The sequence below is a fragment of the Geotrypetes seraphini genome, chromosome 7 (genome assembly GCF_902459505.1).
Source record: "Geotrypetes seraphini chromosome 7, aGeoSer1.1, whole genome shotgun sequence".
NCBI lineage: Eukaryota > Metazoa > Chordata > Amphibia > Gymnophiona > Dermophiidae > Geotrypetes > Geotrypetes seraphini.
In genome coordinates, this window is record NC_047090.1 from 40,656,642 (window position 1) to 40,684,010 (window position 27,369).

Sequence of the window (27,369 nt, forward strand, 5' to 3'; positions counted from 1 at the left end):
CAAAAATTTTGTCGGAATTGCAGGTAGTGCCTCCTTCCGCGCTACCTGCAATTCCGACAAAATTTTTGTAAATCCGTGTTCCGACCGGATCCTAATGTAACGGATGTGAACCGCCTAGAACTCTTTGGGTATGGCGGGATATAAGAACCTAATAATAATAATAATAATAGTATAACTCGGACTTGGCATACATTGATATGCCCGCGGTTACACCTGCAGCAGACCTGGCATAACTGTGGTTAATTAAATAAGGCAGGTAAACACATCACTTCCAGTATTCTGTAAGTTACTACCTGGATTCTATATATTGCATGCAAATTTTGGTGTGTTAACAAACTCTTAACCATTAATAATTAGGTGCCAATAACCAATTATAGATGTTAATTGGCACTCATAAGAACATAAGCATCGCCTCTGTCGAGTCAGACCATAGGTCCATCATGCCCAGCAGTCCGCTCCCGCGGTGGCCCCCCCAAGTCAATGACCTGTAAGTGATCTATTACTCTAAAGCATTTTGTACTGTATAGTAACCCTCTAATTGTACCCTTCAATCCCCTTTTCCTTCAGGAATTCGTCCAATCCCATTTTGAAACCCAAAATCGTACTCTGCTCTACAACCTCTTCTGGAAGCGCATTCCAGGTCTCCACCACCCTCTGAGTGAAGAAGAACTTCCTAGCATTTGTTCTGAATCTGTCTCCCTTCAATTTTTTTGAGTGCCCCCTAGTTTTTGTTGCCCCCTCTGTCCCTCTCTACCTTCTCTATACCCTTCATGATCTTATAAGTTTCTATCATATCCCCTCTAAGTCTCTGCTCTTTTCCAGGGAAAAGAGCCCCAGCTTCTCCAGCATCTCAGCATATGAAAGGTTTTCCATGCCCTTTATCATTTTTGTTGCTCTTCTCTGTGGGCATATCTGGCTGCACAGTATTGTTTAAGGAAAAGCACCTAACTCCAAGGTCCAAATCTCAAAAGGAGGCGTGGCCAGGGGAGCGGCATGAGCACATCACGGGTGTTCTTAAAAGTTATGGCCCTGACTCTATAAACAGCTCTTAAATCGTAGGCACCATTAGGCATGATTGACAAGATCCATTAGGCGCTGTTTACAGAATTTGACTTAGCAGCACCTAAGCATTGCTAGGCACTGGTAGACATTAAAACCTGAGGAACTGGGGGCCCATCCTTTATTTCTGTCCTGGGCCACAGCCCTTGCGCTACTTACAGAGCTGTGTGGACTCCTCCCACTGCCAGGTGCAGAGAGCTACTATTGGCTCTTTTGAAAGCGTCAGTTTTTTTTTTCTGACTGATAAACAGTGTAGAGAAAAGCACATATAGCACTTACCATAACAGTTGTTATCCAGGGACAGCAGGCAGATATTCTCAACATGTGGGTGACGTCATCCACGGAGCCCCATAGTGGACAACCTCACAAGCAGACTTACTTGTAGAACTTTCAAAGAGCTCGTGAGTGCTGCACCGTGCATGCGTGAGTGCCTTCCCGCCAAACGTAGGTCATGCGTCTACTGTGGGTACCTCAGTTCAGATAGCTATCTAAGAAGCCAACCAGGGAAGGTGGGTGGGTTGTGAGAATATCTGCTGGATAACAACTGTTATGGTAAGTAACTGTGCTTTATATCCCAGGACAAGCAGGCAGCATATTCTCAACATGTGGGTGACCTCCAAGCTAACCAGAATGGGATGGTGGTAGAGTTGGCAATTTAGGAGAATAAATGTTGTAAAACTGCCTGGCCAAAATGGCCATCCCGTCTGGAGAAAGTATCCAGAGAATAATGAGTGGTGAAGGTATGAACCGAGGACCAAGTGGCAGCCTTGCAGATTTCCTCAAAAGGAGTTGATCTGAGGAAAGCTACAGACGCTGCCATAGCTCTAACTTTATGGCCCGTGACTCGACCCTGCAGAGGGAGACCAGCCTGAGCATAGCAGATAGATATGCAAGCAGACATCCAGTTGGAGATGGTTCGCTTGGAAAAAGGAAGCCCCAACTTGCTTGGATCAAAGGAGATGAAAAGTTGAGGAGCAGTTCTGTGAGGGTGAATGTGTTGCAAGTAGAAAGCTAAAGCATATTTACAGTCCAGAGTATGAAGCGCTATTTCTCCAGGATGAGAATGAGGCTTTGGAAAAAACATTGGAAGGACAATGGATTGATTGAGATGAAATTCCGAAACCACTTTAGGTAAGAATTTTGGATGAGTACGGAGGACCACCTTGTCATGATGGAAAACTGTGAAAGGTGGGTCTGCCACCAGAGCTTGGAGCTCATTGACTCGTCTAGCAGAGGTGAGTGCAATGAGAAACACCACTTTCCAAGTGAGATATTTAAGATGAGCCAAATCTACTGGTTCACATGGAAGCTTCATCAAGTGAGTAAGAACAAGATTGAGATCCCAAACCACTGGAGGCGGCTTGAAAGGTGGGTTGACATTGAAAAGTCCTTTCATAAATCTAGAAACCACAGGATGAGCAGAGAGGGGTTTCTCTTCAATAGGCCGATGAAAAGCAACAATGGCACTTAGGTGGACTCTAATAGATGTGGATTTGAGGCCAGAGTAAGATAAGTGCAGTAGGTAATCCAAAACTGAAGACAAGGAGGTAGATTGCGGCTCCTTGTGATGCGTAGTACACCAAGTAGAAAATCTAGTCCATTTCTGGGTGTAACACTGCCTAGTGGATGGCTTCCTGGAAGCCTCTAGAATGTCCTGTACAGATTGAGAGAACTGTAGAATGGCAGTTAAGTTGAGAGGTACCAAGCTGTTAGGTGTAAAGACTGCAGGTTGAGATGAAGTAGAGACCCTTGACACTGTGTAGGCAGAGAGGCAAACACTGGTAGAAGTAGAGGCTCCCTGCTGCTGAGTTGAAGTAGAAGGGAGAACCAAGGTTGTCTGGGCCACCGAGGAGATATCAGAATCATGGTGGCATGCTCCTTCTTGAGTTTGACAAGAGTCTTGAGAATCAGAGGGAATGGAGGGAACACATAGAGAAACTGATTCGCCCATTTCAGAAGGAAAGCATCTGCTTCAAGGCAGTGAGAAGAATATATCCTGGAGCAGAACTGAGACAGCTTGTTGTTGTGGGGAGACATAAAGAGGTCTATCTGAGGAGTTCCCCATTGAGCAAAAACGTGATGTAGAGGCGAGGAATTGAGTGTCCATTCATGAGGTTGTAGAAGATGACTCAATTTGTCCACTCTCAGTAAAATGTTTTGAAGGATTGCCCAATTCCAAAGCTTCAGAACTTCTTGACAAAGAGGGAGAGATCCCATTCCTCCCTGCTTGTTGACATGGCGACTTGGTTGTCTGTCCGAATGAGGACTACCTGGTCGTGAAGAAGATGCTGAAAAGCTTTGAGAGCACTGAAGATCGCTCTGAGTTCCAACAGATTGATGTGACACTGATGATCCATGCTGGACCAATGGCCTTGAGTACGGAGACCATCGAGATGAGCCCCCCAAGCATAAGTTGAAGAATCTATCGTGAGAATCTTCTGTTGTGGGGGGGTGTGAAAAAGCAAACCTATGGGAAGATTGGAAGAGAGCATCCACCAGTGGAGAGACTGTAATGTGTTGAGAGAGTGGGTCGTAAGCTTGCTGCCACTGAGATGCCAGGGTCCACTGAGGGATTCTGAGGTGAAGTCTGGCAAAAGGAGTCACATGAACTGTAGAGGCCATGTGACCGAGAAGAACCATCATTTGTCTTGCTGAGATTGATTTGAGGGAAGACACTCGCTGCCAAAGGTGAATGAGAGCATCTTGACATGTTTGAGGCAGAAAAGCTCTGAGTTGAACAGTGTCCAGTATGGCTCCGATAAACTGCAGAGTTTGGGAGGGACGTAACTGGGACTTTGGAAAATTGATTTCGAACCCAAGACTTTGGAGAAATACTACAGTCTGTTTGGTCGCTACAATAACCTGTTGAGACGATGCTTTGATGAGCCAGTCATCCAGGTATGGAAATACTTGAAGACCCTGTTCCGCAGGGCTGCAGCCACCACCACCACCAGGCATTTCGTGAAGACTCTGGGAGATGAGGCGAGTCCGAAGGGAAGGCCTCGGTACTGAAGATGAAGATTCCCCACCCGAAATCTTAGGAATCTGCGAGAGGCTGGATGAATTGGAATATGAATATAAACCTCTTTGAGATATAGGGAGCATAACCAATCCCTGTGATCCATCAGGGGTATAGTGTTGGAAGAGAGAGCACTGAAACTTTTCTTTGACAAGAAATTTGTTGAGGGCTCTGAGGTCCAGGATAGGTCGTAAATCCCCCATCTTCTTTGGGACAAGAAAATAACAGGAATAAAATCCCATGTCCCGTTGGGTCAAGGGGACCTCCTCAACAGCTCGAAGACGAAGAGCCTGAGCCTCCTGAAGAAGAAGGGGAAGTTATGACATGCTGGAAGGAAACTCTCTTGGAGGGAGATCTGGTGGAACTTGAAGAAATTGAAGTGTGTAACCCTCCAGGATGATTGTGAGAACCCAGAGGTCTGAGGTAATGTGCTCCCACTGTTGGTAAAAATGATGGAGCCGACCTCCTATGGGAAGAAGAGAAGTCTGATGGATGCAGGTGGATGTTATGCTCAGACTTAATTGTCAAAAAGACTGTGCCGGCTTAGCTGCAGCAGGAGTCTGGTGGTTTTGTTGACGCTGCTGCTGTGGTTGTTTCCTAGGCAGAGGCCTGGTGAAAGCTGGAGTAGATTTCTGTGCATATCGATGTGGAGGCAGCCTATAAGGCTTAGAAGTTGGAGTTTTAGCCTTAGGTCGAATCAAAGAGGCAAAGGACCGCTCATGCTCTGAGAGATGCTTAGTGGCAGCCTCAATGGAGTCGTCAAAGAGCTCATTACCTTGGCACGGTAAATTGGCTAGACGATCCTGCAAGTTAGGGTCCATGTCCACAATATATAACCAAGCCAGATGTCGCATTGCCATAGCAAAAGCAGTGACCCGAAATGACATTTCAAAGGCATCATAAGTGGCTTGAAGCATTAAGAGACATATCTGGGAGAGGGTCTGCTGAAGTTGCTGAAACGCAAGCAACCGGTGCTCAGCGAGATCAGGAAAGAAGTAGGGCATGGTCTTAATGCAGTACTTTAGGTAGGATGTGAAGATAAAATTGTAATTCAAGATCCTGTTTGCCATCAAGGAATTTTGATATAGACGGCATCCAAATTTATCCCTCTCTGCCTGGAGGGATTGCAGCATAAACCTTGGTGGGATTAGATTTTTTTAAGAGATGATTCCACCACCAAGGATTGGTGAGACAATTGCGGCTTCTCAAACCCCTTACAAGGAATCGTACGGTAACAAGATTCCATTTTAGAGGGAATAGCTGGGATTGAAGGAGTCTTGAGATTCCTGAGAAAGGTTTGTTTCAACACAGGATTCATAGGCAGTCTCATAGTATCCTTTGGCGGATGAGGCAATTCTATTTCAGCAAAATATTCAGGAGTATACTTAGACTCAGATTGAAGATCAATCTGAAGAGCCTTACTCATATAAAAAATGAATCTTGAAAAAGATGTGAATTTTGAAGTCGAAGATTCCTCAGTAGGAGAAGTGGAGCGAGACCTACCTAGGCGCCGCTGACTAAGGAGAAACCTCCCTGGAGTATTGAGAAGGAAGGTCTGTATCCAATGTAAAAGTCACAGAAGAAGCTCCGCTGTGTGATATAGGCGGAGTCAGAGTGCTTACGTTTAAGAAGACTCGATGGAGAAGTCCCAGGAGTATGAGGCATTGAGAGCCTCGATTCATGCCTCATAGAGAGAGGCGAAGGAGAATCCCTCGGATATGGTCTCGAAAGAGGTGTCCGTGCTTCAAGGTGGAGAGGTGCAAGGCATTGAAAGCTTCGGAGTTTGAGACCTATGCCTGGGCTTGGAAGGGGTCTTGATGGGCCTCAACAAATGAGACATAGGAGACTCTGTACTTTTCCGAGGAGACTCTTTAGTCTTCTTTGAAGTGGAGGTGCCTCGAGGACGAGAAGTGCTTCGAGTCAGGCCTCGAACAAGGCTTCTCCCCCATATCTCAAACAGGTTGAGTAGCTGGAGACTCGGACCTGGAAGGACGAGGCGAGGAGTCACTGGAGGACAATGGTTAAGACCGATGAGGTTTTGCTCGTGGAGCCTTGACAGAATGCTCAGGCTGGCTCGCAGAAAGCAGGGTCGAGGCAGGGGCAAGCTTGGCCTAAACAGTGGTAAGCTGCATGGTCAGTATGACTTACAGCATGTCCTCGAAGTCAGGCACCGGGACCAATGACTCTGGTCTGGAAGGTGCAGCAGTGCACTCCATTAAGGGCGACCTCGAAGATGAGTATTCCCTATGTTTGGAGGCACGCTTAAAAGGAGGTCTCGTAAAGGCCGGCACGACTGCACTCGTTGCCTGGATTGCCTGAGACTCAGCTGGAGGCTTCTTAAGTAGCGTACCTGCGGAGGGAAGAGGAGACTTGCCTGAGGACGAGACCTTATGAGGCACAGCAGACGAGGCCTTCGAGGACGAGGGCGACTTGCTTGAGGCTGAGGACTTGGAGGCCGAGGCCTTTTCTGCAGACTGCTCCATAGGACCAAAGAGTTCCAGGATCTTGGCATGACACCTCTGGAGAGCTCGTTTCTGAAGAGTAGCACAGTGCAGGCAGAATTCAGGACAATGTTCAGGCCCCAAGCACTTAATACACTAACGATGGGGATCGGTGAGAGAAATCGCCCAATTACACTTTCCCGGTAAGAAGCCGGGATATAGAAAAAAAATACGTCCAAAAATAAACAAGGACCGGTGGCAAGGCCTGAGCCCAAACCCTGCCAGAAGAACCGACGGAAGAAAAAATAAAAGTTGTTGGGTTGTTGTTGTTTTTTTTAAAGAAAGAAACGAAGAAAGCAAGCAGTGGTGCGAGAAATCAACTCAAAAATCGGCAGACCTGAGAAAACAGGTGCTTCTGGCTCCGCAGAAAACTGAGAACTGAGGTACCTCACAGGAGACGCATGACCTACGTTCAGCCGGAAGACACTTGCGAATTCTTTGAAATTTCTACAAGCAAGTCTGCTTGCGAGGCTGACCATTACAGGGCTCCGTGGATGACATCACCCACATGTTGAGAATATGCTGCCTACTTGTTCTGGAATAATAAATTATACTGCATTGTGTTACATTACATTTTGTCTATTGCTTAAAATATTACAGGGGTTTTTTTTTCCTGATTCACTGATCACACACATTTATCAGCTGCTAACCAGTACAACTAATGAACTGGTGTCCAGGCAGACTAATTGCACAGATGCCATAAGATCCTACTGCCAGCTCACAATAACCCATTTCTGGCAGAAGCCTACAGATGTTGAATGCTTTTCTTTAGCCTCCCACCCAGCTGCCATTACCTCTAGCTTGCCTGCGCCCCCGCACAGCCCAGCCTGACAGTGATAAAGACATGCTGCTCACAAAAGCTGACACTGTTTTTCGAAAGCTGCTAAAATGCAAAATGCTAGCACACCACCTCATAGCTCTGTCGGAGTCTACCCGACTGCCTGACTTATGCTTGTTGGCTTAGGGGTTTGGATAATAAAAGTATGAAAAGATACAAAAAAATTCTGTCCAAAAGGAGCTGTAATAAACTAAACCAAACCTTAAATTTATAGACTGGGCCATCTTCATAAAAGATGGAGCTCGACTCGGTTAACAATCTTGAAATAAACTAACAATGATGAGATAAAAGATTACAAATAAAAAGGAAAAAACTAACATTAAAAAGTAGGAATAAGAGAAAAGATAAGAATGCAGCAAATGTTAAAAATGATAGTAATTCTGTTATATTCCCCATTTATCTGTAGGGTTAGCAGACATGTCTGGGGATCTGGACGGCTTTTCAAAACCCAGCACTTTATCTGGGATTTGAAAAGCTTCTGGCAACGAGCAAAGGTCCAGCCTCCAAAAAATGTAATCATTAATTCTTATGTACAGTACATAGGGCTTGTAGCTCTTATCCTTCCCCCTACCTATTGTTTTATCTCTTTTTTGTCTTACTTTTCTTATACCATTGTAGTTCTACCTCTTTCACTTTGTTTCAAGTTTGTTACTGTTTATTCTTTTAACTTTTTTGTTTCCCCAAATTTGTATTATGTATACCACTTAGAAACTTTTATAAGAGTTTGATCAAATGTTAAAATATATTTGAAATTTGAACAATGTCGCGGATGCAACGCGGTGTTGTCATCGCGTCACACAAGCACATGCATGAATGCCATCCAAAATTGCTTGTTGCTTATCTAGGTCGAGGGGGCAGGACCTGGGGGTGGACTAGGGCATGGCCAGCTGGAACAGGGCGGGATCATGGGTCCAGATTTGGTAACCCTAGTAAAATTGATCAGGGTCTACCACTCCTCCATCTCTATTCATGTTTTTCTTCTGTGGTCCTGCTCCCAGCGCTTCAGCCATGAACACAGAACAGAAATATCTGTTAAGCAATTTGGCCTTTTCTTTATCAGCTTCTACATATTTCTCCCCCTTCACCTTTTAAGTCTCACAATGCCACTTTTGCACTTCTTCCTATCACTAATAGAGCTTAAAAATGTCTTGTCTCGGGATCCAAGATGGCCGATGGTCCCGGATGCTAAGCAGCACGCCGGAGGAGATTTTCTGAAAAATTTTCCTCTGAAAAGATTTACTTACTCAGAATGCCAAAGAGGAGAGGCCGCAGCGCCGCTGGAGCCTCGCGGCGTTCGGCGGTCCCCTCGTTCGGCAATATAGAAGAACTCCTGTGTCGGATGCAGGATATCCTGGCAGCGTCAGCACTCCCGCTGGAGACGCCTCAGACGGGCGGAAATGAGGTGATCTCCTTGGGGCTAGAGACTACGCTGAGTCCCGACGCTAGGGCACCTCCCCCACCTCCTCAGGTTACCAGCTCCCCACGAGTGGAGGAGCTGCCGGGAGAAGGCAGGCATCTACCCTCGAAGGCCAGGGAAAACAGAGAGGGGAGCGTGGAGATGGACTCCCTGAGTTTTCAGGTGAGTCCAAAGAACATCGAGGAATTGGAAACATCAGGGACTACTTCAGGCCAGCAGAAGGACTGCCAGGAACAGCTGAAAACTGGTGAGACTATTCAAACTTTTAATCCTTCATATGTTATTGAAAAACCCAGAGAAGTAACACTGGACTCAATTTGGGATTTAGTGGCTGACCTAGCCAAGTCTGTCAAGCCCCAGCTTTTGCAGCTGGAAAATAAAATTACTCTTCAAGAAACTGAGATAAAAAACATAAAAGTTGAAATTGGTGAATCTAAGAATTCTATTGAGAATATACAACAGGAGTTAAAAGTATCAAAACAGCTTAATGAAGCAATAATAAAAGATAATACAAATTTGCGTAGAAAACTGGAAACTTTGGAGAATTTTTCTCATAATAATAATCTCCGACTGATTAACTTTCCTAAGATAGCCTCGGTGACGCCTAGGGATATGTTGAAACGTTATATGTTGGAGATTTTGGGTATTCCAGAGGATACATTACCACCACTTACTCAAGTATATTACCTACCAATTAAAGCTATTAAATCACCATCTAAACAACAGGAGAATAATCAACCAATTAATGTTTCAGCAATCTTGGAACTTTCGGATAGAGAGCTTGCATCTCCGGCAACATTGCTTCTTACTGTGGCTCTTGCTCAGATAAAAACTGGTTGCTTAGATTGTTCTTTAGAAACAAAATGAAATAATTTCTTGGACAAAAAATATTAATGTTTCCAGATTTGGCACGGGAAACCCAGAGAAGAAGGCGAGAGTTTCTTTTGATGAAGCCAGGAGTTATATCTCTTGGTGGGACTTTTTTTCTTCGACACCCTTGTAAATGTGTAATACAATACCACATGAAGAAATATGTATTCTTTGAACCATTCCAGTTGACAGCCTTTTTGGCAGGAACTCGGCTGGATGAAGGAAAATCAAAATCAAAGTGAAGTGCATTTGAATAATGATATCCTTCCTCAGCCAAGGGATCTTGTTTTCCTAATATTTGAATTGATAGTTGTTAGCAGTTGTTAGCATTTGTTAATATGTCCGCCTTATCCTTCTTGGATCTAATTTTGAGGACTTGAGCTGAATTTAAGCTAAAAAATTTATTTTATTTGATCACCATGTATTTTACCTTTGAGTATTATTTTCTTGCTTTTCTTCAACTTTCTGTACAAGTGGATACTTGATTTATAACATGTAAAAATTTGATAAATAAATAATTTTTTTTAAAAAATGTCTTGTCTCCCCGTTTTACCGTGTCAGCTATTTTTTCTTCCATTTACATCTTTGCTTTCCTGACTACACGACCAGCCTCTCTTAACTTTTCCAGATATTTTTGCCTGTCTTCCTTTTTCTGCGATCTTTTGTAGTTTATGAAAGCTAACCTCTAATTCACCTTCTCAGCTACTACTTTTGAGAACCAAAGCAGCCTTCTTGTCCTCTTACTTTTTCTTACTTGCCTCACAAAAAGGTTTGTCACTCTTATAATTACTCCTTTCAGTTTTGCCCACTGTATTTCTACTCTTTCCAGACGTTCCCATCCAGACGACAATTCCTTGTCTCTCTCTGGTTAATAGCTTGTGGGAGCTGGCAGAGAATTTCTCTAAGTAGCAGGCTAACTCTATGCATATAGATTAGGGGATCAGTGTACTAGTGAAGGGGAAATTTCTATTTCTCCTATTTACTCTCCTTTTATTTTATTTATTTCTAAAATTTCTATGCCACCTATAACTAAGCGGTTAACAGGTAGAACATTCATAATATTTTGAGGACAATACAATTATAAAATGCAATCAATTAAATCACAATCACATAATTAAGTTATGTAAAAACTCAAGAAAACTACTTATTTTCCATCCCCACTTAAAAAATGCAGTAGGTGTAATTCAGATTTCTTTTCAAATGTGGCTACTAGCAAAGTTTCAAAGGAAAACCTCTACATATAATTGTGTCTTTAACATCTTTCTAAACTATGAGTGATCAGAGCAGGTCCTCAGAATGCCAGGGAGGGAGTTCCATAATTTTACCCCCGCCACAGACAACATTGTCATTCTAAATTTAGCATAACGAATAGTTTTCTCCTTCATGGAAGTCAATCTCATAGTACCCTCAGATCTCAAATTCCTCCTTGGCTGGTACACCTCCCACAGAGATTGAAAGTTCAGTGGAAAAAGTCCATACAAACTCTGATGTATTACTGATAACATTTTATAACAAACCCTTTGTGCCACTGGAAGCCAGTGCAACCTTTTCAACACGGGGCAATATGTTCTCTACGCGAGATCCCCAAGATCAGCCTGCCTACTGTGCACATAACCAGCCACAGGGTACTACAGGAGGCCAGAGACTACACATTTAATGCGGGCCCAAGCACTAAAAGAAAACTCCAATTAAGGCCCAATACCAACACCCCCAGCAATTCCAGTGCCAGCCCTTCTATACACAATCCTTTCCCTTCAGAATTTCCCCACCCCTTACCAGAATATATCTCAAGGTCTAGTGGATAGGGCAGAAGTGATCCCCCCTCTACTCCTACCCCTTTGCTACCTGGATTTATTTATTTAAAATATTTTTAATCTGCCTTTATCCAAGGCAGCTTACAAGTTTCCATATATAATAAAATTGCAAAGTAAAAAGTTTTCATACAGAATAAAATCACAAAATAAGAAGACATACAAGATTTGTAATAGTCTATCTGCATAGTCACAATATGAATGCATTCAAACTATTCTTGAGTACCATCATTCTTCACTTTAATAAACCATTTACCTGTTCAAACTTAAAATGGCAGCTGTTGTCTTAGTGGTATATTTGTAGTACTACACCTAGAGATCAATCTGACTACAGCTAGAAGTCACAGGTACCATTTTTAACCCAGGCAGGTTGTGGATGTGTTCCATCCACTATACCTGGAAGAGTCTCATATGGCTAGAGAGTAGGGTGGGGGACATGTGATGGTCTTGGAAGATGAACTGTGATTTGAGTGGGCATCTGAATGAGATATAAATAGAGTGGCTGGCATGGGGGGGGGAACCTGAATCAGGTGGGCAATGTACTTAGTGGGTTTGGGTGTCAGGGCATCAATCTACCAGTTGTTGGCAGCTGTGGTCGTTACCATGCAGTAATTAATCACCCCAGTTAGCGTGGTCCATCATGTTCATTCTCTTCCTACGCCCCGCCCACTTCCTGCCCATGCACTAAGCAGTTAACCTGTGATTTTTAACATGAGGCATTTTTAAATATATGGTAGTCGTTACTGTGCATTAAATTGCTCATTAACTGCTTAACGCACCTTATTAAACATGATTATGATGCAGTAAATACGGCTTGGGATTAGTTAATTTACCAAAGGATCTCCTTCAGCGTTGCTCTGTGGAATGTGCTTTGAGGTTGTTCCTTCCTTGACAGACGCGTAGCTCTCGTAGCCAACATCTTCGGGTCTCAGCTGAAGCAGTGAAGGCCACTCGTGCAGTGGAGATGCAGAGGACCAGGGGTAAGTGTCCAGCACCCACTTGGACGGATCTTCCCAAGGCGCTCTTTTTCCATACATCTAAAACAGAGGAAGGGGACATATCAAACTGTCACACTTTGAAGCATTTCCAGCACTTTTATTGTTTGATATTCAAGTGGCCTCAAATGCGTTACAACCAACTTTGCAGCAAAGAGATGTACAAAGAATTCCATTCGCTGAACAGTCATCTTGTTTCTCTATAAATCGCTTCTAAAATAGCAAAGGGTGGGGGGAGGGCAACCTCTCCTTACTGAAAGATAATGCAAAGACTAATGCTTAATGGCTTTTCTATACACTAACCCAGTGGAAAATCAAGATGTTACAATGCCTAGTTCCTACCTGAAGCCCCTCTCTTACAGCTTCTAGAAGATACGGTACCAAAGAATAGTTCCACAGGTCCGTGAACCATACTCGAGAGCCATCCACATCCATAGGACAGGAAAGGAAGAGGCGGGGCCCTAAAAAAAATTGTTGAGTGAATTCTGAGTTCAACAACATTACTTGGGATGAGATTTTTTTTTAAATGCTTCTTTAAGCTGAGAAATTATTTTAACAGGATGTACTCCTAACATTATGTTCAATATTCTTACAATGAGCGTCCTCCATCACTCTTTCTGTTCATAAACATCTAGCACAGAGCACTAAAACATGGTGGAGAAATGGGAAGCCGTGGACAGGCTGCGTAGGGTTGCAATTCAAGTCATGGAGAGGGCAAGAACGTTATTATTCACATTAGCAGCTTTTCAAGCATCAGACTCTGAAACCTAGAATACGTAAAGGGATTCACCCAAAAATGACACTCTTTATCTATCTTTCTGAGAAAATTAATTTATTCAAATTATTTGGCATCATAAGAAATGGCATAGCCAAACTGATCATTTAAGGGATAATCCTTACATTTATTTATCCAAATAAAACAGTGATTTATACATGAAAATGGCTTGTAACAAAATTGCTTGACCTATATCCAGCTAAAAGTGTTCATGTAATGCTATTTTGGGAGTATTTTTACCCAGAGGCAGAGTTTTGGCCTACACACATTCTTCTGAATTTTCAGAAATATGCATGTCCTCATTTATTTGTTAGAAAACATTACCTCTAATTCCATATAGAGTACTGAAAATTACACATACAAAATTGAACAAGAAGCTAATTAGAATCAATTACACGTCTACATTTTACATGTGAGTCAAAAAGTAGGGGGGGCTTGAAAATGGGTGGAATGGGGGGGCGTTCCTTTAAGTTACATGCAACTGTATCTAACTTAGAAATGAGCAACTGTACCACATTTTTAATTGGTGCAAATGGCTGCACCCAAACATAAATACAATTCCCAGGCATAAGAACTATTCAATAAACCTTACCCAGTGGCATAGTACGGGGGGGGAGTGGTTCGCCCTGGACACTATGTTGGTGGAGGTGCCAGCACCCCTCCTCCTCTCCACCCTGCCTCTTCCCATTCCTCCCCTTGCCATGAGCGCGCGTGCCCCTTCCCTTCCCCCATACCTCTAGTTGTTTACCACCGTGAACAACAACTTTAACGTGCTCCTAATGACCACATTGTCACTTCCGGGTGCTGCACATAGGAAGTTCTTGTTGCTCGCAGTGGTGACCAACTATAGGTATGGGGAAGGAGGGCAGGGCATGTGCGGCAGGGGGAATCAGGGAAGATGAGGGTGGGTGGCCACCGCCTTGGGTGCCTCTCACCATCATTATGCTCTGACCATACCTAACTTAAAGTACATCTTACAGATTTGCATTTTTGTAAAAGGGGGTGATAAGTTTTTGGTGTCTTACTGCCTGAATTGACTTCACTCTGCAAAGGAATTTTAACGAGATGGTTGATATTCCATTGGGGGGTTGGTGTGTTTAGGTCTTTTCTATCATGTTCTGGAGTTCTTTACCATAATTTTTATTTTATTATTATTTGAATTGTGTACAGCATTGTGACCTTATCAGATCCTAGAGGTAAAGCGCAAATGTATGAGTAAATAAACAAACAACAGCGTGCCACCAACAATAGCTAGCTTGAGACACTTGGAAGAAATTGGCAGAGTCCATTAAGAAAGTCTGTTCCATATTGCTCATGTCCAGATGTGAGGTGGGAACACCGAAACCTTACTTGGCTAATAATTATTTATGGATCTGTCCCCCAGAAACTTGTCTAAACCTTGTTAAAACTCAGAATAGATATCACTGTAAATGTGAAAGCAACACTTCAGTCACTGAAGGGGATTATTATGGTCTTCAACAGGGAACTTACCAATGGTGAAATGAAAATATGTCTTCTAATAACAAATAAAAGATGTTTAGTTGTATATGAGAAAACAGATCTCAGAAACCTGCTCAGAAACTAATGAAATACTTAAGATTTAAGTCTGAGACTTATCAGTTCCAGATTTCAATCACTGATCCTGTAAAAAACCTCTCATATCCTCAAACACCCTATTTTTTGTGTATTAATAATTTATATTCAGAATTTTAAATGATTTTTTTAAATAAATTTTTTTAACATAACTGTCTTCAGAGTACTATCCATTCATAAACCCTTTTGTGTCTAGTGAATGAAGTTTTTTTCTGGAATTGGATCAGATGCACATTGACTAATAACAGCTGACAAAAGAATAAAGAGCCTCCAAACTTATCTCAAAGTTTTTCATCAGTCCAATCCTGACGGTGCCCGTTTTGCCAAACTTGTATCGGCTTCTTTCAGGGATACAACAGGACTGGATCAAAAAGATTTTTGTACCGTCAGCTCCGAATACTAAAGATATATACTACCAATGGCGTCTCTCATATACAAATAATCACCTTCTACTTGTTATTAGAAGCCATATTTTCATTTCAGCTTGGGCTATCATTTTGGCTTTCTAATCCATCTTATTTATTGGGTAGTGTTGCAACTCACCAATGGTCACATCAGAAGAGCTGTGAGCTTCTAAGAAGCCATTGAGATGATGCCACGTCTTGGAAACCCAGTCAATGATTTTGATGAGGTCATTGTTACGCAAGTTCTTTTCGATTTCTGTTTCAATTAGTTTTCTTCTCAAATACCTGCCCAGGAAGCCTTTCACTGGCTCTGTATGGTTGGCACAAAGTACCCACCTAACCATGCAAAAGAAAAAGGATTGAACAGACAGGCTCCAAAAGAAAGAAAAATAAATACAGTCTGTCTGATATTGACCAGGTATGACCGCTGACCCAGAAGTTAACCTGGCACTGGGCTGATATTCAGACTCGCTGAGAATCACAGCAAACTTGCTATTCTGCCCTAATTCCGCCTGAACCACCCACAAACTAACTGGTTTCAGCACAAGTCCCTTTTTATCAAAAATATTTTTATTAAGAAGCTAGCACGCATCAATAGTACAAGAACTGTAGTCAATACAATTAGAACAGGAGTAGGTGCATGAAAGGCTCAAATTTATCATTTCTACCGCATACCTTCCCCGAACCTAAAACAGGCCAGTACCCAACTACCCTCCCCCTAAAAATGAACTAAATGGCCAGGATGCCTAAACTCTTAAGCACCCCCATTATAGGACAAGATTAATAAACAATCCCACACAAAAATAATAAGCCAACACAGTCCCTCTACCACCCCCCTAACCCTCCCTTCTCTCCTCAAAGTAAAACATATGCCCAACCAGATCACTGAAAGCAATTCAAAATGTGGCTTGTAGCCCTCAGTGAAAGAGTTTGTATATATGAGTGTCATTTCATAAATAATGCACACTAATTTTTTTAATTTACATGGGGGGTTTTTTTCCAAGTATTTCTTTACAATCCTTCAATATAGTCTCCCTGCTTTGCAATGACTGAGTCCCAACATCGGGAAAGCTTTATTATTCCATTTTTTTTTTTTTTTTTTTCAAAGTTTAGTTTCTTTATTTATAGGAGAAACTGCATTTAAATTAAAATTCCACAAATAAACAGTTAAAAAGGCAAAGCTCATGACACCTCTGTGACTTCAACATCTTAAACATTTGCATCCTTGACACTGAATTCATCTGTGAAGGAAGAAAAGCAGCTCCTTTCCAGTCCCCTAGAGACAGATGTGAAGTCCAGGCAATTCCTCCCCATTTTCAAACTAAAATGACACCACCAGCATCTATGACAGGTTCTCACTCCCCACCCCAGCAAAACAAGGCTCCCAGAGAACTTTGACAGTCCCGAGTCCAGGTAGGTTGTCATCGTTCTGGGCCAAATATCGTTGGATTATATAGTAACACTATCCCAGCTTTTCTAAGCTGCTGGACTTTTCACAATTGCAACATAAATATGGTCTTGATAAAAAACAAAGTTATAAATGATTGCAATTGATTCCAATGATTGCAATGATTAAATGCAATTGATTAAATGATTGCAATGATTCCATGGCCAGCGCTGGTTATTTTAATAAGTTTAAGGAGGTGTGGGGGCCATTAATAAGTTATTATAATGATTAAGGATTATTTGTTACTATTCCTTATGGGATATTAATGGAAGAGAGGGGGAGGAGGATAGGTCATGATAATTTAATATTAAAAAAAGGATAATATTATTGTATATTTTAATATTAGGGGTATAAGATGAATTAAGTGGGAGGGGATAAAGCTCATTTTAATAATTGTTGAAATATTTCAAGTGATGTGATATCTTATTGTAAGAATTTATGTACACTTGATGTTGAATATAAAATGAATAAAGATTTATAAAAAAAAAAAAATGACCCATATAGTTATCCCAGAGCTGTAAGAATGCCTTACTTAGGTCCCTTTATAAAAAGCAAATGTGACACAGCCCATACGAGTTGAATAGGCTGCATTACATTTGCCATGCAGAGCTCTCTACCGCAGCTCTGAAAAAGGAGCCATTACAGGCATTATTTTGCAATACAAGCATCACATGAGCAATTTAAACCACCAGGAGCTTCAGGTTAATAATTTACTGATGTCCTGACACAGATTTTTTTAAATTTACTTTTGCGGCGAATATTCAATACTGATCTGACAGATGCAGCAGAGTCTCTCTATTGGATCACCTCATTGTGCGCAGAGCTTAGTGCTTGTGTAAACACATTGAGCTTATTCTCATAGTAAATTAAGGACCCTGATGCAGGCACTTGCTGAAACACGGCTGTGTCGGGTCATCAATAAACATTTAACCTGAGTGTGGCTTCAGTGGCATCTTGATCGCCTCCACTTTTTGTTCTTTCTGTGGAATGTTTTGCTCCTCTGTTTCTCTTCTGCTTGAAAACGGTACACCATGGCCACTGTGTTGCTGGCTGTTGTCACATGAGCAACTATTTTGTGGGCATAACTTAATTTGTAGTCAAAAAGGAAGTGGAACTGTGGAGCTTGGGGAGGGGGTGGGAGCAACAGGAGAAGGGGGGTTAGATTTGGGAGTAGAGTGACTGTTTTCTGCTCTGCCCCGGGCTCACTCTCTCTCCTCCTCTTCCCTGTAGGCTGCCTGAATGGAGGGGCTGGAAGAAAGCATCTTTGTTACTCTGGAATCTGAACTAAAGGTGATAGAAATACAATCCAGCTATTCCTCCAGAAATGTTTGTAGGCCATTAGAGACGTATATGAATATCCTCAATGTAAAGTGTCCAGTCTGCCAATAATGCACATCAACAAAAACTTGGTTCTTTTTACCTAAAGTTGTGGTGGAGTTCTAGATTTGGTGATGAGGAAACACCTTGGGTCATGGTCCCAATAATGTAAGGGCTAGAAAAAAAAGGAAAAATGCCTATTATTATTATTAGCAAAGGACTCCAGCAATGTTGCATTATACCAGTGGTCTCAAACTTGCGGCCCGCCAGGTACTATTTTGAGGCCCTTGGTATGTTTATCATAATCACAAAAGTAAAATAAAACAGTTTCTTGATCATATGTTTCTTTAGCTATAAATGACAATATTATTATTAAGACTTAGCCAAAAGGAAAGATTTATAAACTATAAATAGTTTTACCCCATGCAAAATTGTCATTTTTTAAATAAGACATTAACTATTTTTTCTGAGGCCCTCCAAGTACTGTCAAATCCAAAATGTGGCCCTGCAAAGGGTTTGAGTATGAGACCACTGCATTATACCCTTTTAAATCCTAGAATTTTGCTGTAATCTAACATATTAATCAACACCAGCAGAAGTCGACATTTAACCTCACAGACAACATATAATATGAAACATATATTCAGCATCACTATGGATTAAGGTGGCACCTTTGAATATCCACATATAATTTGCAGTGTCCAAATTAGACATCTCCTCTCCTCAACACCCCCCCCCCCCAGTAGATCTCGGGTAACACCTAGCCTCTGCTCTTCTTAAAATCAAAAGCTGATGGACTCCTGGAGTTATCTTTTCAGTCCTCCCCTTGCTTGACACTGCTGCTTTCTCCTCATACACAATAATCACACAAAATTTATGCTTCCAAAATTGGAAGAAGAAAACCAGAGAGGTTTGGTAATACGGAAATCCAAGTTTCAAGATTGAGCTTCAAGTTTTATTATTATTTGATATACTGCATTTCACAATTAATATCAATGCATCGTATATAATATTTGATGGGTATAGAAGAAAGGAAATCTAAAAGAAAGGGAGGGGGAAGGGAGCAATGGTGTAGTAAGTTGAAGGGGTAGGGGGCAGTCCGCCCCAGTGTGGTCTTGCTAGGGGTGCTAGCACCCATCCTCCTCTCACGCATCCTCCCCTCCCGAAGCTCCTTCCCTTCTGTCCCCTCGTACCTCTTTAATTTTCCCTATGTGAGTAACATTATGAACTTAATGCCTGCGTCGGTGTCGCCTCTCTCTGACGTCACTTCCGGGCCCCACGACTAGGAAGTGACGTCAGAGGGATCGCCGAGACAATGCAGGCAGCAAGTTTGTGATGTTGCTCCCGCCTGGAAAATTAAAAGGGTACAGGGGAAGGGAAGGGGGCACACATGGGGCAGGGGGGAGTTGGGAAGGAGTAGAGGGCAGGAGAGGGGCGCCACTCACCCTCACTACGTTAGATCTAGGCATAAACTTAAATTAGCATTCCCCTCCATGAAAGGTATTGTTTATTCTAGCAAATTGGGTAAGTCCTTCTCATTCAAATTAACTGAATTATGGAATAATATTCCTTTGTGGCCGAGAGATTCAGATACTCTTCAAATCTTCCATAAACATTTAAAAACCTGGTTATATTTGTTGTAATATGTAAAAATGAATAAAGAATTTAAAAAAAAATCCTGGTTATTCACTAAATTGTAAATAACCTTTTCTTTTCTATATTTTACATTAATTTTTGTAAACTGAGTCGAGCTTTCTTCTCATAAAGATGACAAGGTCTATAAATTTAAGGTTTAGTTTAGTTTTAGTTTAACTACAATTATTTGACAGAAAAGAAATGCTCAAAGGCAGAAAGAGGAAAAAAAAACAAAACATTTTTCCTTTTTCTTGTTGTCTGCATCCAGAAGACAAAGGAACATTACTCATATTACTCTGAATTTGTATACAATTTACTGTTCTTTGTCTTAAATCCAAAATTATCCACTCAATTGCCCCAAATTTTAAAAAAATATTTATGTGGTCAGCATTGCTCCCACCCACACAAATATTTCTGAATATTTGGTCAATATACTAATACTGATAAGATAAAGAGCCTTCACTGCTTCTATACCACTCTTCTGATAAGTTTTAATTTCTTGCATCATTGGAGACTGCTTGCGTTGTTAGGTAAACCTTTACCCTACCATTTATTATATTTACAGTTGAGGAAGCCATTGAAGATGTCACTCAAGGAGCCGATGTGATGAAGGTTATCAAGGATTATTACAGTAGGGACCTCTGCATTGTCATCGTCAGCTCGGCACTGCTCAGCCATGTTAGCCAGATACTGTCTCAGATCCTTATTCAAAACAAAAGCAAACTTACTGTAAGAGCAGAAGAAACATGAGTATAAACACGCACCACCTTCACCAGCTACCAGGTCTAGTGGTGAAGAACTTTCCGAAATATAGGGGGTCAATATTTCAAGCAATTTAAATGGCTAAGAGAGGCTCCTGACCCTTTAAATTGCTTGTCTGTGGATAACCACGGATATTCAGTGGCTCTTAATTGGATTGTTCATATCTGTGGTTAGAACCTAAGCTGAAATTGTCTAATTTGTGGATGGTCCAGGTGTGGAGTCGGTACTTAACCATATAAGGTAAAATGCAGTCCTATCTTTATGTGGTCCACCTTATGCAGTTAAATGCTGACTAGTAAGAAACTAGCACTCTACCTAAGTTGAGAAGTATAGGATTGAGTGAGGGAGTAGGGACTTCAGATGGGGACAAAGAGCAGAAGAGAAAATTCAGGGTGGTAGAATAAAAATCATGAACTGTGTAAGCAATAAGGAAGAAACTGGTGAAAGAATGACAGAAAAAAGTGGATCAGTGTTAAAGATGAGGTAAATTCAGAGAGTAGAAATGGGAAACTAGGGAGTGTGTGAGAACAGAGGTAGAAGGAAGACAGGGGAAGAATTGAATGGAAGGACTGGAGAGAAGAAGGGATTTTTGTCTGGTATTGTTTTATTTGTATACTGAATTACCAATATGTACTCACATAGAGGTTGCAAAGTTTTGACCTTCTTAAGGTCAAAAATTGGTGGTGTAAACCTATATGCAAGACCTACAAACACTACCCAAGAGGGTTCCAGCATATCTCTTTCCACCTGCCTAATTCCCTCTATGGCCTAACCTTCTTTCACCACAACAACCACAAGTATAGCGACCCCCATTTGTTCCCCATGCTGGTACTAACAAAGATATCTTTTCTTGAAGCTGTACTCCAGTTTCAGCACAAAACTAGCAACCTTCTACAAGCTCACTGCTGGGTCATATTTTGTCTAACAGGAAGTGTGCCATAGGAGCTCCTGTGATGCATTTCCTGTCAGGCAGAGGGCACGACCTGGCATTGCACCTGAGCACAGAGTGTAGAGGAAGCTGAAAATGGAGTATGTAGAGTGTAGAGGAAGCTGAAAATGGAGTACGGGTATCCAGGAATACAACTTGTGACACAGAAACACTGATAAGCACTGATAATTGTTTGGAAAATAAGCATCTAAATTTACAATGTATAAACACTGAGGAATAGAAGACCTAGTTACATTTTTGTTGTGTTACTGTTACAGAGGTGACTACAGAATCTGAACATTGTTTACACTGAAATCACCTGTGAAGGTATTAGGCATAATTGTTTATGTCAGAGCTGCCGCAGGTAAGTAGGTTATAACTGGAAGAGGGGATGTTTTAATGCAAGATTGAAAGTTTGCCTAAGGCACCTAATATTTTTATACTAGCCCTAATGGCCAGAGTGTATCTGTCTCAGTATGGCAGCGGAGTAAAGCTTGTCACACGTACCTTGCTTGATTTGTGGTCTACGTTAAAGGTGGCTATTGCATTCTCAGCTTTTTTCCTGGCAGATTTACATATGACATATTCTGCAAGTTTGTTAGCCAAAAATGTCTTTCCAGTGCCGCTGGGTCCAGAAAGGATGATTCTATGATGCTCCATTAGCAGATTAAAGTACCGCTGGGTGATTGGTTTTGGGACCAGTGTATCAAACACAAAACTGTCCAAACTGTTATCCTCTACTCCTGCAATATAAAGAACAAAGGTTCATTGCATGTGGCTTCATGTATGGTAAACTAGCATCTAGACGCTGAAGGATTAAATTAAGCTCTGGAAAGTGTTGCTAGAAGATGTTGTAACAGAGGTTAGCATAGCTGGGTTTAAAAAAAACATTTGGACAAGTTCCTAGAAGAAAAGTCCAGAGTCTCCTATTGAGACAGGCATAGGGGATTGGTAGCCTAGAATGTTGCTACTATTTGGGTTCTGCCAAGTACTTGTGACCTGGATAGGCCACTGTTGGAAACAGGATGCTCGGCTATCATTGATCTGACCCAGTATGGCTATTCTTACATTCTTGAGCTAGAGAACATTAGCACAGAGCCCAAAGCAGTGGCGTAGTATGGAGGAGCAGACCGCTCCGGGTGCCATCTTCACAGGGGTGCCGGAACCTCTCCACCCCCTCCCGTGCAGGACATGACATCAGAAGCGATCTGAGGCCGGTGCGAGCAGCACGTGGAAGAATCTGCTCGTGCCGGCAAACATTCGTAGAAGCACGCAGGGAGGCGGGGGAGTCAATCTGCAGTGAGGGGCGGGGAGGAAACAAGGCATGGCAGGGAAGAGCAAGGGCACACTGGGCACTACTACCCCAGGCGCCAGCCTTCCTAGCTATGCCATTGCCTCAAAGTACCACAGTGTTTATTCCACATGATCGGCCAAACAATAGAAATAATGCAAGCTTGGTTCTCAATACAACGATAGTCCAATGCTGATGGTACAGCAAATTGTTTCACAATCTCGATGTCTGATATGGCTGATAAATCTTCAAAGTAGAGATTGACACGGGGACAAATTTTTCCCCATCCCCGCGGGAACTTATTTTTCGATCTCGTCCTCATGAGTACTTTTCCTGTCCCTGCCCCATTCCTGCAAGCTCCGTCCTCATCTGCACAATCCTCAAACACTTTAAAATCATAAGTGTTCGAGGTTTTTGCGGTTAAGGTAGAGCTTACAGGAATGTGGTAAAGACAGTGACAGTGACAAAACTCATGGGTACGGGGCGGGGAAATTAAGTTCCTGCGGGGACGGGGACAAATTTGTCCCCGTGTCATTCTTTAACATAGTAGATGATGGCAGATAAAGACCTGAATGGTCCATCCAGTCTGCTCAACTGCCCAACTCTACTTCAAAGCCCTCTAAAAATAGGCTGGTACATTTACATTAATTCTATGATGGATCGCTAACAAGAGTTTAAAATTTAGCATACAACCGACAAGAGAGAATGCCACTCTGGATCTAATTCTAAATGGGCAAAGAGGTCCTGCAAAGGAAGTGGAAGTAGGGGGACCGTTGGGAAACAGCGATCACAATATGATCAAGTTCAAAGTCGAAGTAGGAATATCGAAGGGAAAGAGAACCACAGCGACAAATTTTAACTTCATGAAAGGAAACTACGAAGTGATGAGAATAATGGTAAGGAAGAAACTTAGGAACAGCTCAAAGAAATCGCATACTGTAGAGCAAGCTTGGTCTTTATTCAAGGACACTGTGAGCGAGGCGCAAAATCTGTATATCCCCAGATTTAGAAAAGGATGAAAAAGAGCCGAACAAAAGACCTGGCATGGATAACTAAAGAAGTGAAGAAAGCGATAGGAGATAAGAAAAATTCATTCCATAAGTGGAAAAAGGACAAAACCGGGGAGAACTGGAAAGAACATAGGAAGCATCAAAAGGAATGTCACCTCGTGGTTAGAAGAGCAAAAAGAGAATATGAAGAGAGGCTAGCCAGGGAAGCACAAAATTTCAAACCGTTCTTCAGATATGCTAAAGGGAAGCAGCCAGCAAGGGAGGAGGTGGGACCGCTGGATGACGGAGATAGGAAAGGAGTGATGAAGGAGGAAAAAGAAGTGGCGGATAGACTTAACATGTTCTTTTCGTCAGTATTTACAAAAGAGGACACATCCAACATGCTGGAACCTGAAAAAATCTTCAAAGGAGATCAAGCAGAAAAATTAACATCCATGGAGGTAAGCCTTGAAGATGTACACAAGCAGATGTACACAAGCAGATAGATAGATTAAAAACTGACAAATCTCTGGGCCCGAACAGAATCCACCCTATGGTATTGAAGGAACTAAAGGAGGAAATAGCAGAACTACTACAGCGGGTCTGCAATCTATCCCTGAAAACAGGCATGATCCCGGAGGATTGGAAGATAGCCAATGTTACGCCCATCTTTAAAAAAGGATCGAGAGGTGACCCGGGAAATTACAGACTGGTAAGTTTGACTTCGGTTCCGGGGAAGATTGCAGAAGCGCTGATAAAAGACAGCATCGATGAGCATCTAGAAAGGAATAATCTGATGAAAATAAGCCAACATGGCTTCTGCAAGGGAAGATCGTGCCTAACGAACTTATTGCACTTCTTCAAAGGAATTAACAAACGGATGGACAAAGGGGACCCCATAGGCATCATATACTTAGATTTCCAAAAAGCCTTTGACAAGGTACACCACGAATGCCTACTACAAAAACTGAAGAACCATGGGGTGGAAGGAGACGTACACAGATGGATCAAAAATTGGTTGGCGGGTAGAAAGCAAAGAGTAGGAGTGAAAGGCCACTACTCTGACTGGAGGAGGGTCACGAGTGGTGTTCCACAGGGGTCTGTACTCGGATCGCTGCTGTTCAATGTATTCATAAATGATCTAGAAACAGGGACGAAGTGCGAAGTAATAAAATTCGCAGACAACACCAAACTATTTAGTGGAGTTAGGACTAAAGAGGACTGTGAAGACTTACAAAGGGACCTGAACAAACTAGGAGAGTGGGTGACGAGATGGCAGATGAAGTTTAATGTAGAGAAATGCAAAGTCTTCCATGTAGGAAACAGAAACTCGAAGTACAGCTATACAATGGGAGGGCTGGTAATGAGTGAAAGTACCCAAGAAAAGGACTTGGGGTAATAGTGGACAAGACAATGAAGCCGTCAGCAAAGTGCGCAGCGGCCTCTAAGAAGGCGAACAGGATGATAGGTATTATCAAGAAAGGTATTACAACCAGAACGTTGTATCGGGCGATGGTGCAATCAATCCTGCCGCAGCATTCTAGACAATCTGCCAAATGCTCTCTGAGTGCCAGCACTAAATATAATATCAGCAGTACCAAATAACTTCTGGAAACTTTCATAGGCCTGGATATGGGACAGCAGTGAATTCAGCCTATGGTGGCCACCATTGTGTCCAAAATGCTGCTCACTAAGGGATGAATATAATTTAGGCCCAATTCGAATGAGAGTCTTCTGGGGACAGGAAAATAATTATTGTACTTGAATGCAAGTTCCCTTAAACTATCATTGAAAAGATGTGAGCTAAATCCAAATCCATTCAGAAATCCAAATAATCCATTCAGAAAGACCATTTTAGGAACATTTCTGAGTATCTATAGTAAATGAAAAGGCAAACAAGTTAGCCATATATGTTTAAATAAACCAAGCTTTATTGTTAAATTTGTAATGTCTTCCTCTTCTATTTAACCACTCTGATTATGATCAGTTGTCTGCTGTCAATGTCTTGTCCCCTGAAAGTGTGTTGATTTTCATGTCAGGGATCTAAGGCTTGGTGTCTGTCTCAGAATCTCAAGCATCTTTAATCTCTAGGAATGGAGGTTCCAAAGATAAATATGACTGTCTGCCAGTATCAAAACACACACTGCTAGAGAGAAAAAACAAAGATGGGCAAACGTGCTCTTAGAGACAGCAGTTAAGAGTACACAACAGTTAGCTTACACAAAGAGACAGATTTAAAGAAAGGAGAACGCTGCAATTGTACCTTTAAGATTCACAGTGATGATATTGTTATCGCCAACCAGGTAGCCACAAGGAAGCAGCTCAGGCACCTCCAGGCTGTGGGCTCTGACTAAGTCCCCCATGCTGTAGCTTACAATAGAGTCTGAGTTTAAACCCAAATTACCAACTGGGTCCATGCGGAAAATGTACTCCTAGAACAAAGGAAAAAGGATTTTGATGGGAAGGACAATGTTCAAATGTAAGTAGCCTTTTAAAATAAATTGTGTAAAGCACAATTGTGTACGCGCTGGTTGCTTATTTGTTAGTGTTTTATAAGTATTTTATGTATTTTTTATTGTGTATGTTTAAATTGTGAGCCGCCTTGGGAAAGGCGGGTTATAAATAAAATAAAACAAACAATTAACGAGGCCAAAGAACATCAGAAAATTTCCATGTCCAAAGCATCTTATATTCAAAAGAACTTTATGTCACCATCATAACATGAACAATTCCCATGTCATATAACAATCATTTAAAATTCACCCCCAATCCCCACAGCTCTCAAAATTATCTTCAAGCTACAAGCAATTTGGTCTCCTATTTCCTCCTGAGTCCTAACTTAAAAATATCTCTCCCCCCATCCCGATAGCCAATTGTGGGCGGACCCAACGTGCTCCCTCTCTCTTTCCCTCCTTCCAACCCCCCGCCGAGTGCACCATCAAGCCCTGCCTGCCCCATACCTCCATGGCTGGGACTGCAGCGGGTGAGAGTTACCCTTCCCCAGAGGCAGAGTGTCAGGTTGCATGGAGGTGTGGCACTGCTGCAAGCGAGATTGCCATTGCAGCCTGACCCAGATGCAGTGCCTGAGCTGCAGCGGCAAACTCTTCCATGGTCAGCGCTGCATGGGGGAGTGTAGGGCCTTTCTCCCTCACATGCTCACTGTGTCGCCAGGTGGGAAAGACTGGGCAGCCAAGATCTTCCCAGGCACCCCCCATAACTATGCCTCTTCTCCCCACCATTCTACCCTGCAGTTATGAGACTGTTCCAACCCTCCAAATCAGGTGTTCATTCATAATGAAGCGACTTACTCTCTGGGCAATGTCTCTGGCAATGAGTCCCATAGGGAACGAAAACATTTTCTGCTGCTAGGGGATAAATAAGTCTCCTTCACCTTCTATATTACCAGTGTATGCAGCAGGTTTCTCTATTTCCAGTAGGAAGGAAGTTTCATTTCCTACCCAGCAAACCCATGATACGAGTAAGTAATTTCTTGCCCATACCCCCAAACCTGTGACATCTAATACCAAAATTTATGGCGTTAAATTAACTATATGACCTACTACCTGACTCATATAGGCAACTATTTTACTCCAGAACTGTTGTTCCATAGGGCAACTGCAATGGGATGAGGCATATAGGGCCCTTAAGGTTTATATGATGACTACTACTGCTATTTATCATTTCTATAGCCCTGAAAAGTGTACACAGCACTGTACAT

General features: G+C 42.2%; 1 protein-coding gene across 7 annotated transcripts in view; it reads right to left on the reverse strand.

The window, feature by feature from the left end:
- The window catches only part of NAV3 (neuron navigator 3), a 673,864-nt gene that overhangs the window by 9,665 nt on the left and 636,830 nt on the right, over nt 1-27,369 (reverse strand). For 6 of the 7 annotated variants that reach the window (XM_033951509.1, XM_033951507.1, XM_033951508.1 and 3 more), the window contains 7 exons: nt 25,915-26,083; nt 21,879-22,114; nt 20,229-20,383; nt 18,150-18,221; nt 15,422-15,618; nt 12,853-12,971; nt 12,349-12,552 (listed from right to left, as the gene is read on the reverse strand). In XM_033951509.1, the coding sequence (XP_033807400.1) occupies nt 12,349-12,552; nt 12,853-12,971; nt 15,422-15,618; nt 18,150-18,221; nt 20,229-20,383; nt 21,879-22,114; nt 25,915-26,083 (1,152 nt within the window). Of the gene's footprint in view, nt 1-12,294; nt 12,553-12,852; nt 12,972-15,421; nt 15,619-18,149; nt 18,222-20,228; nt 20,384-21,878; nt 22,115-25,914; nt 26,084-27,369 lie in introns of all 7 variants that reach the window. The other variant, XM_033951506.1, reaches the window with a different exon arrangement.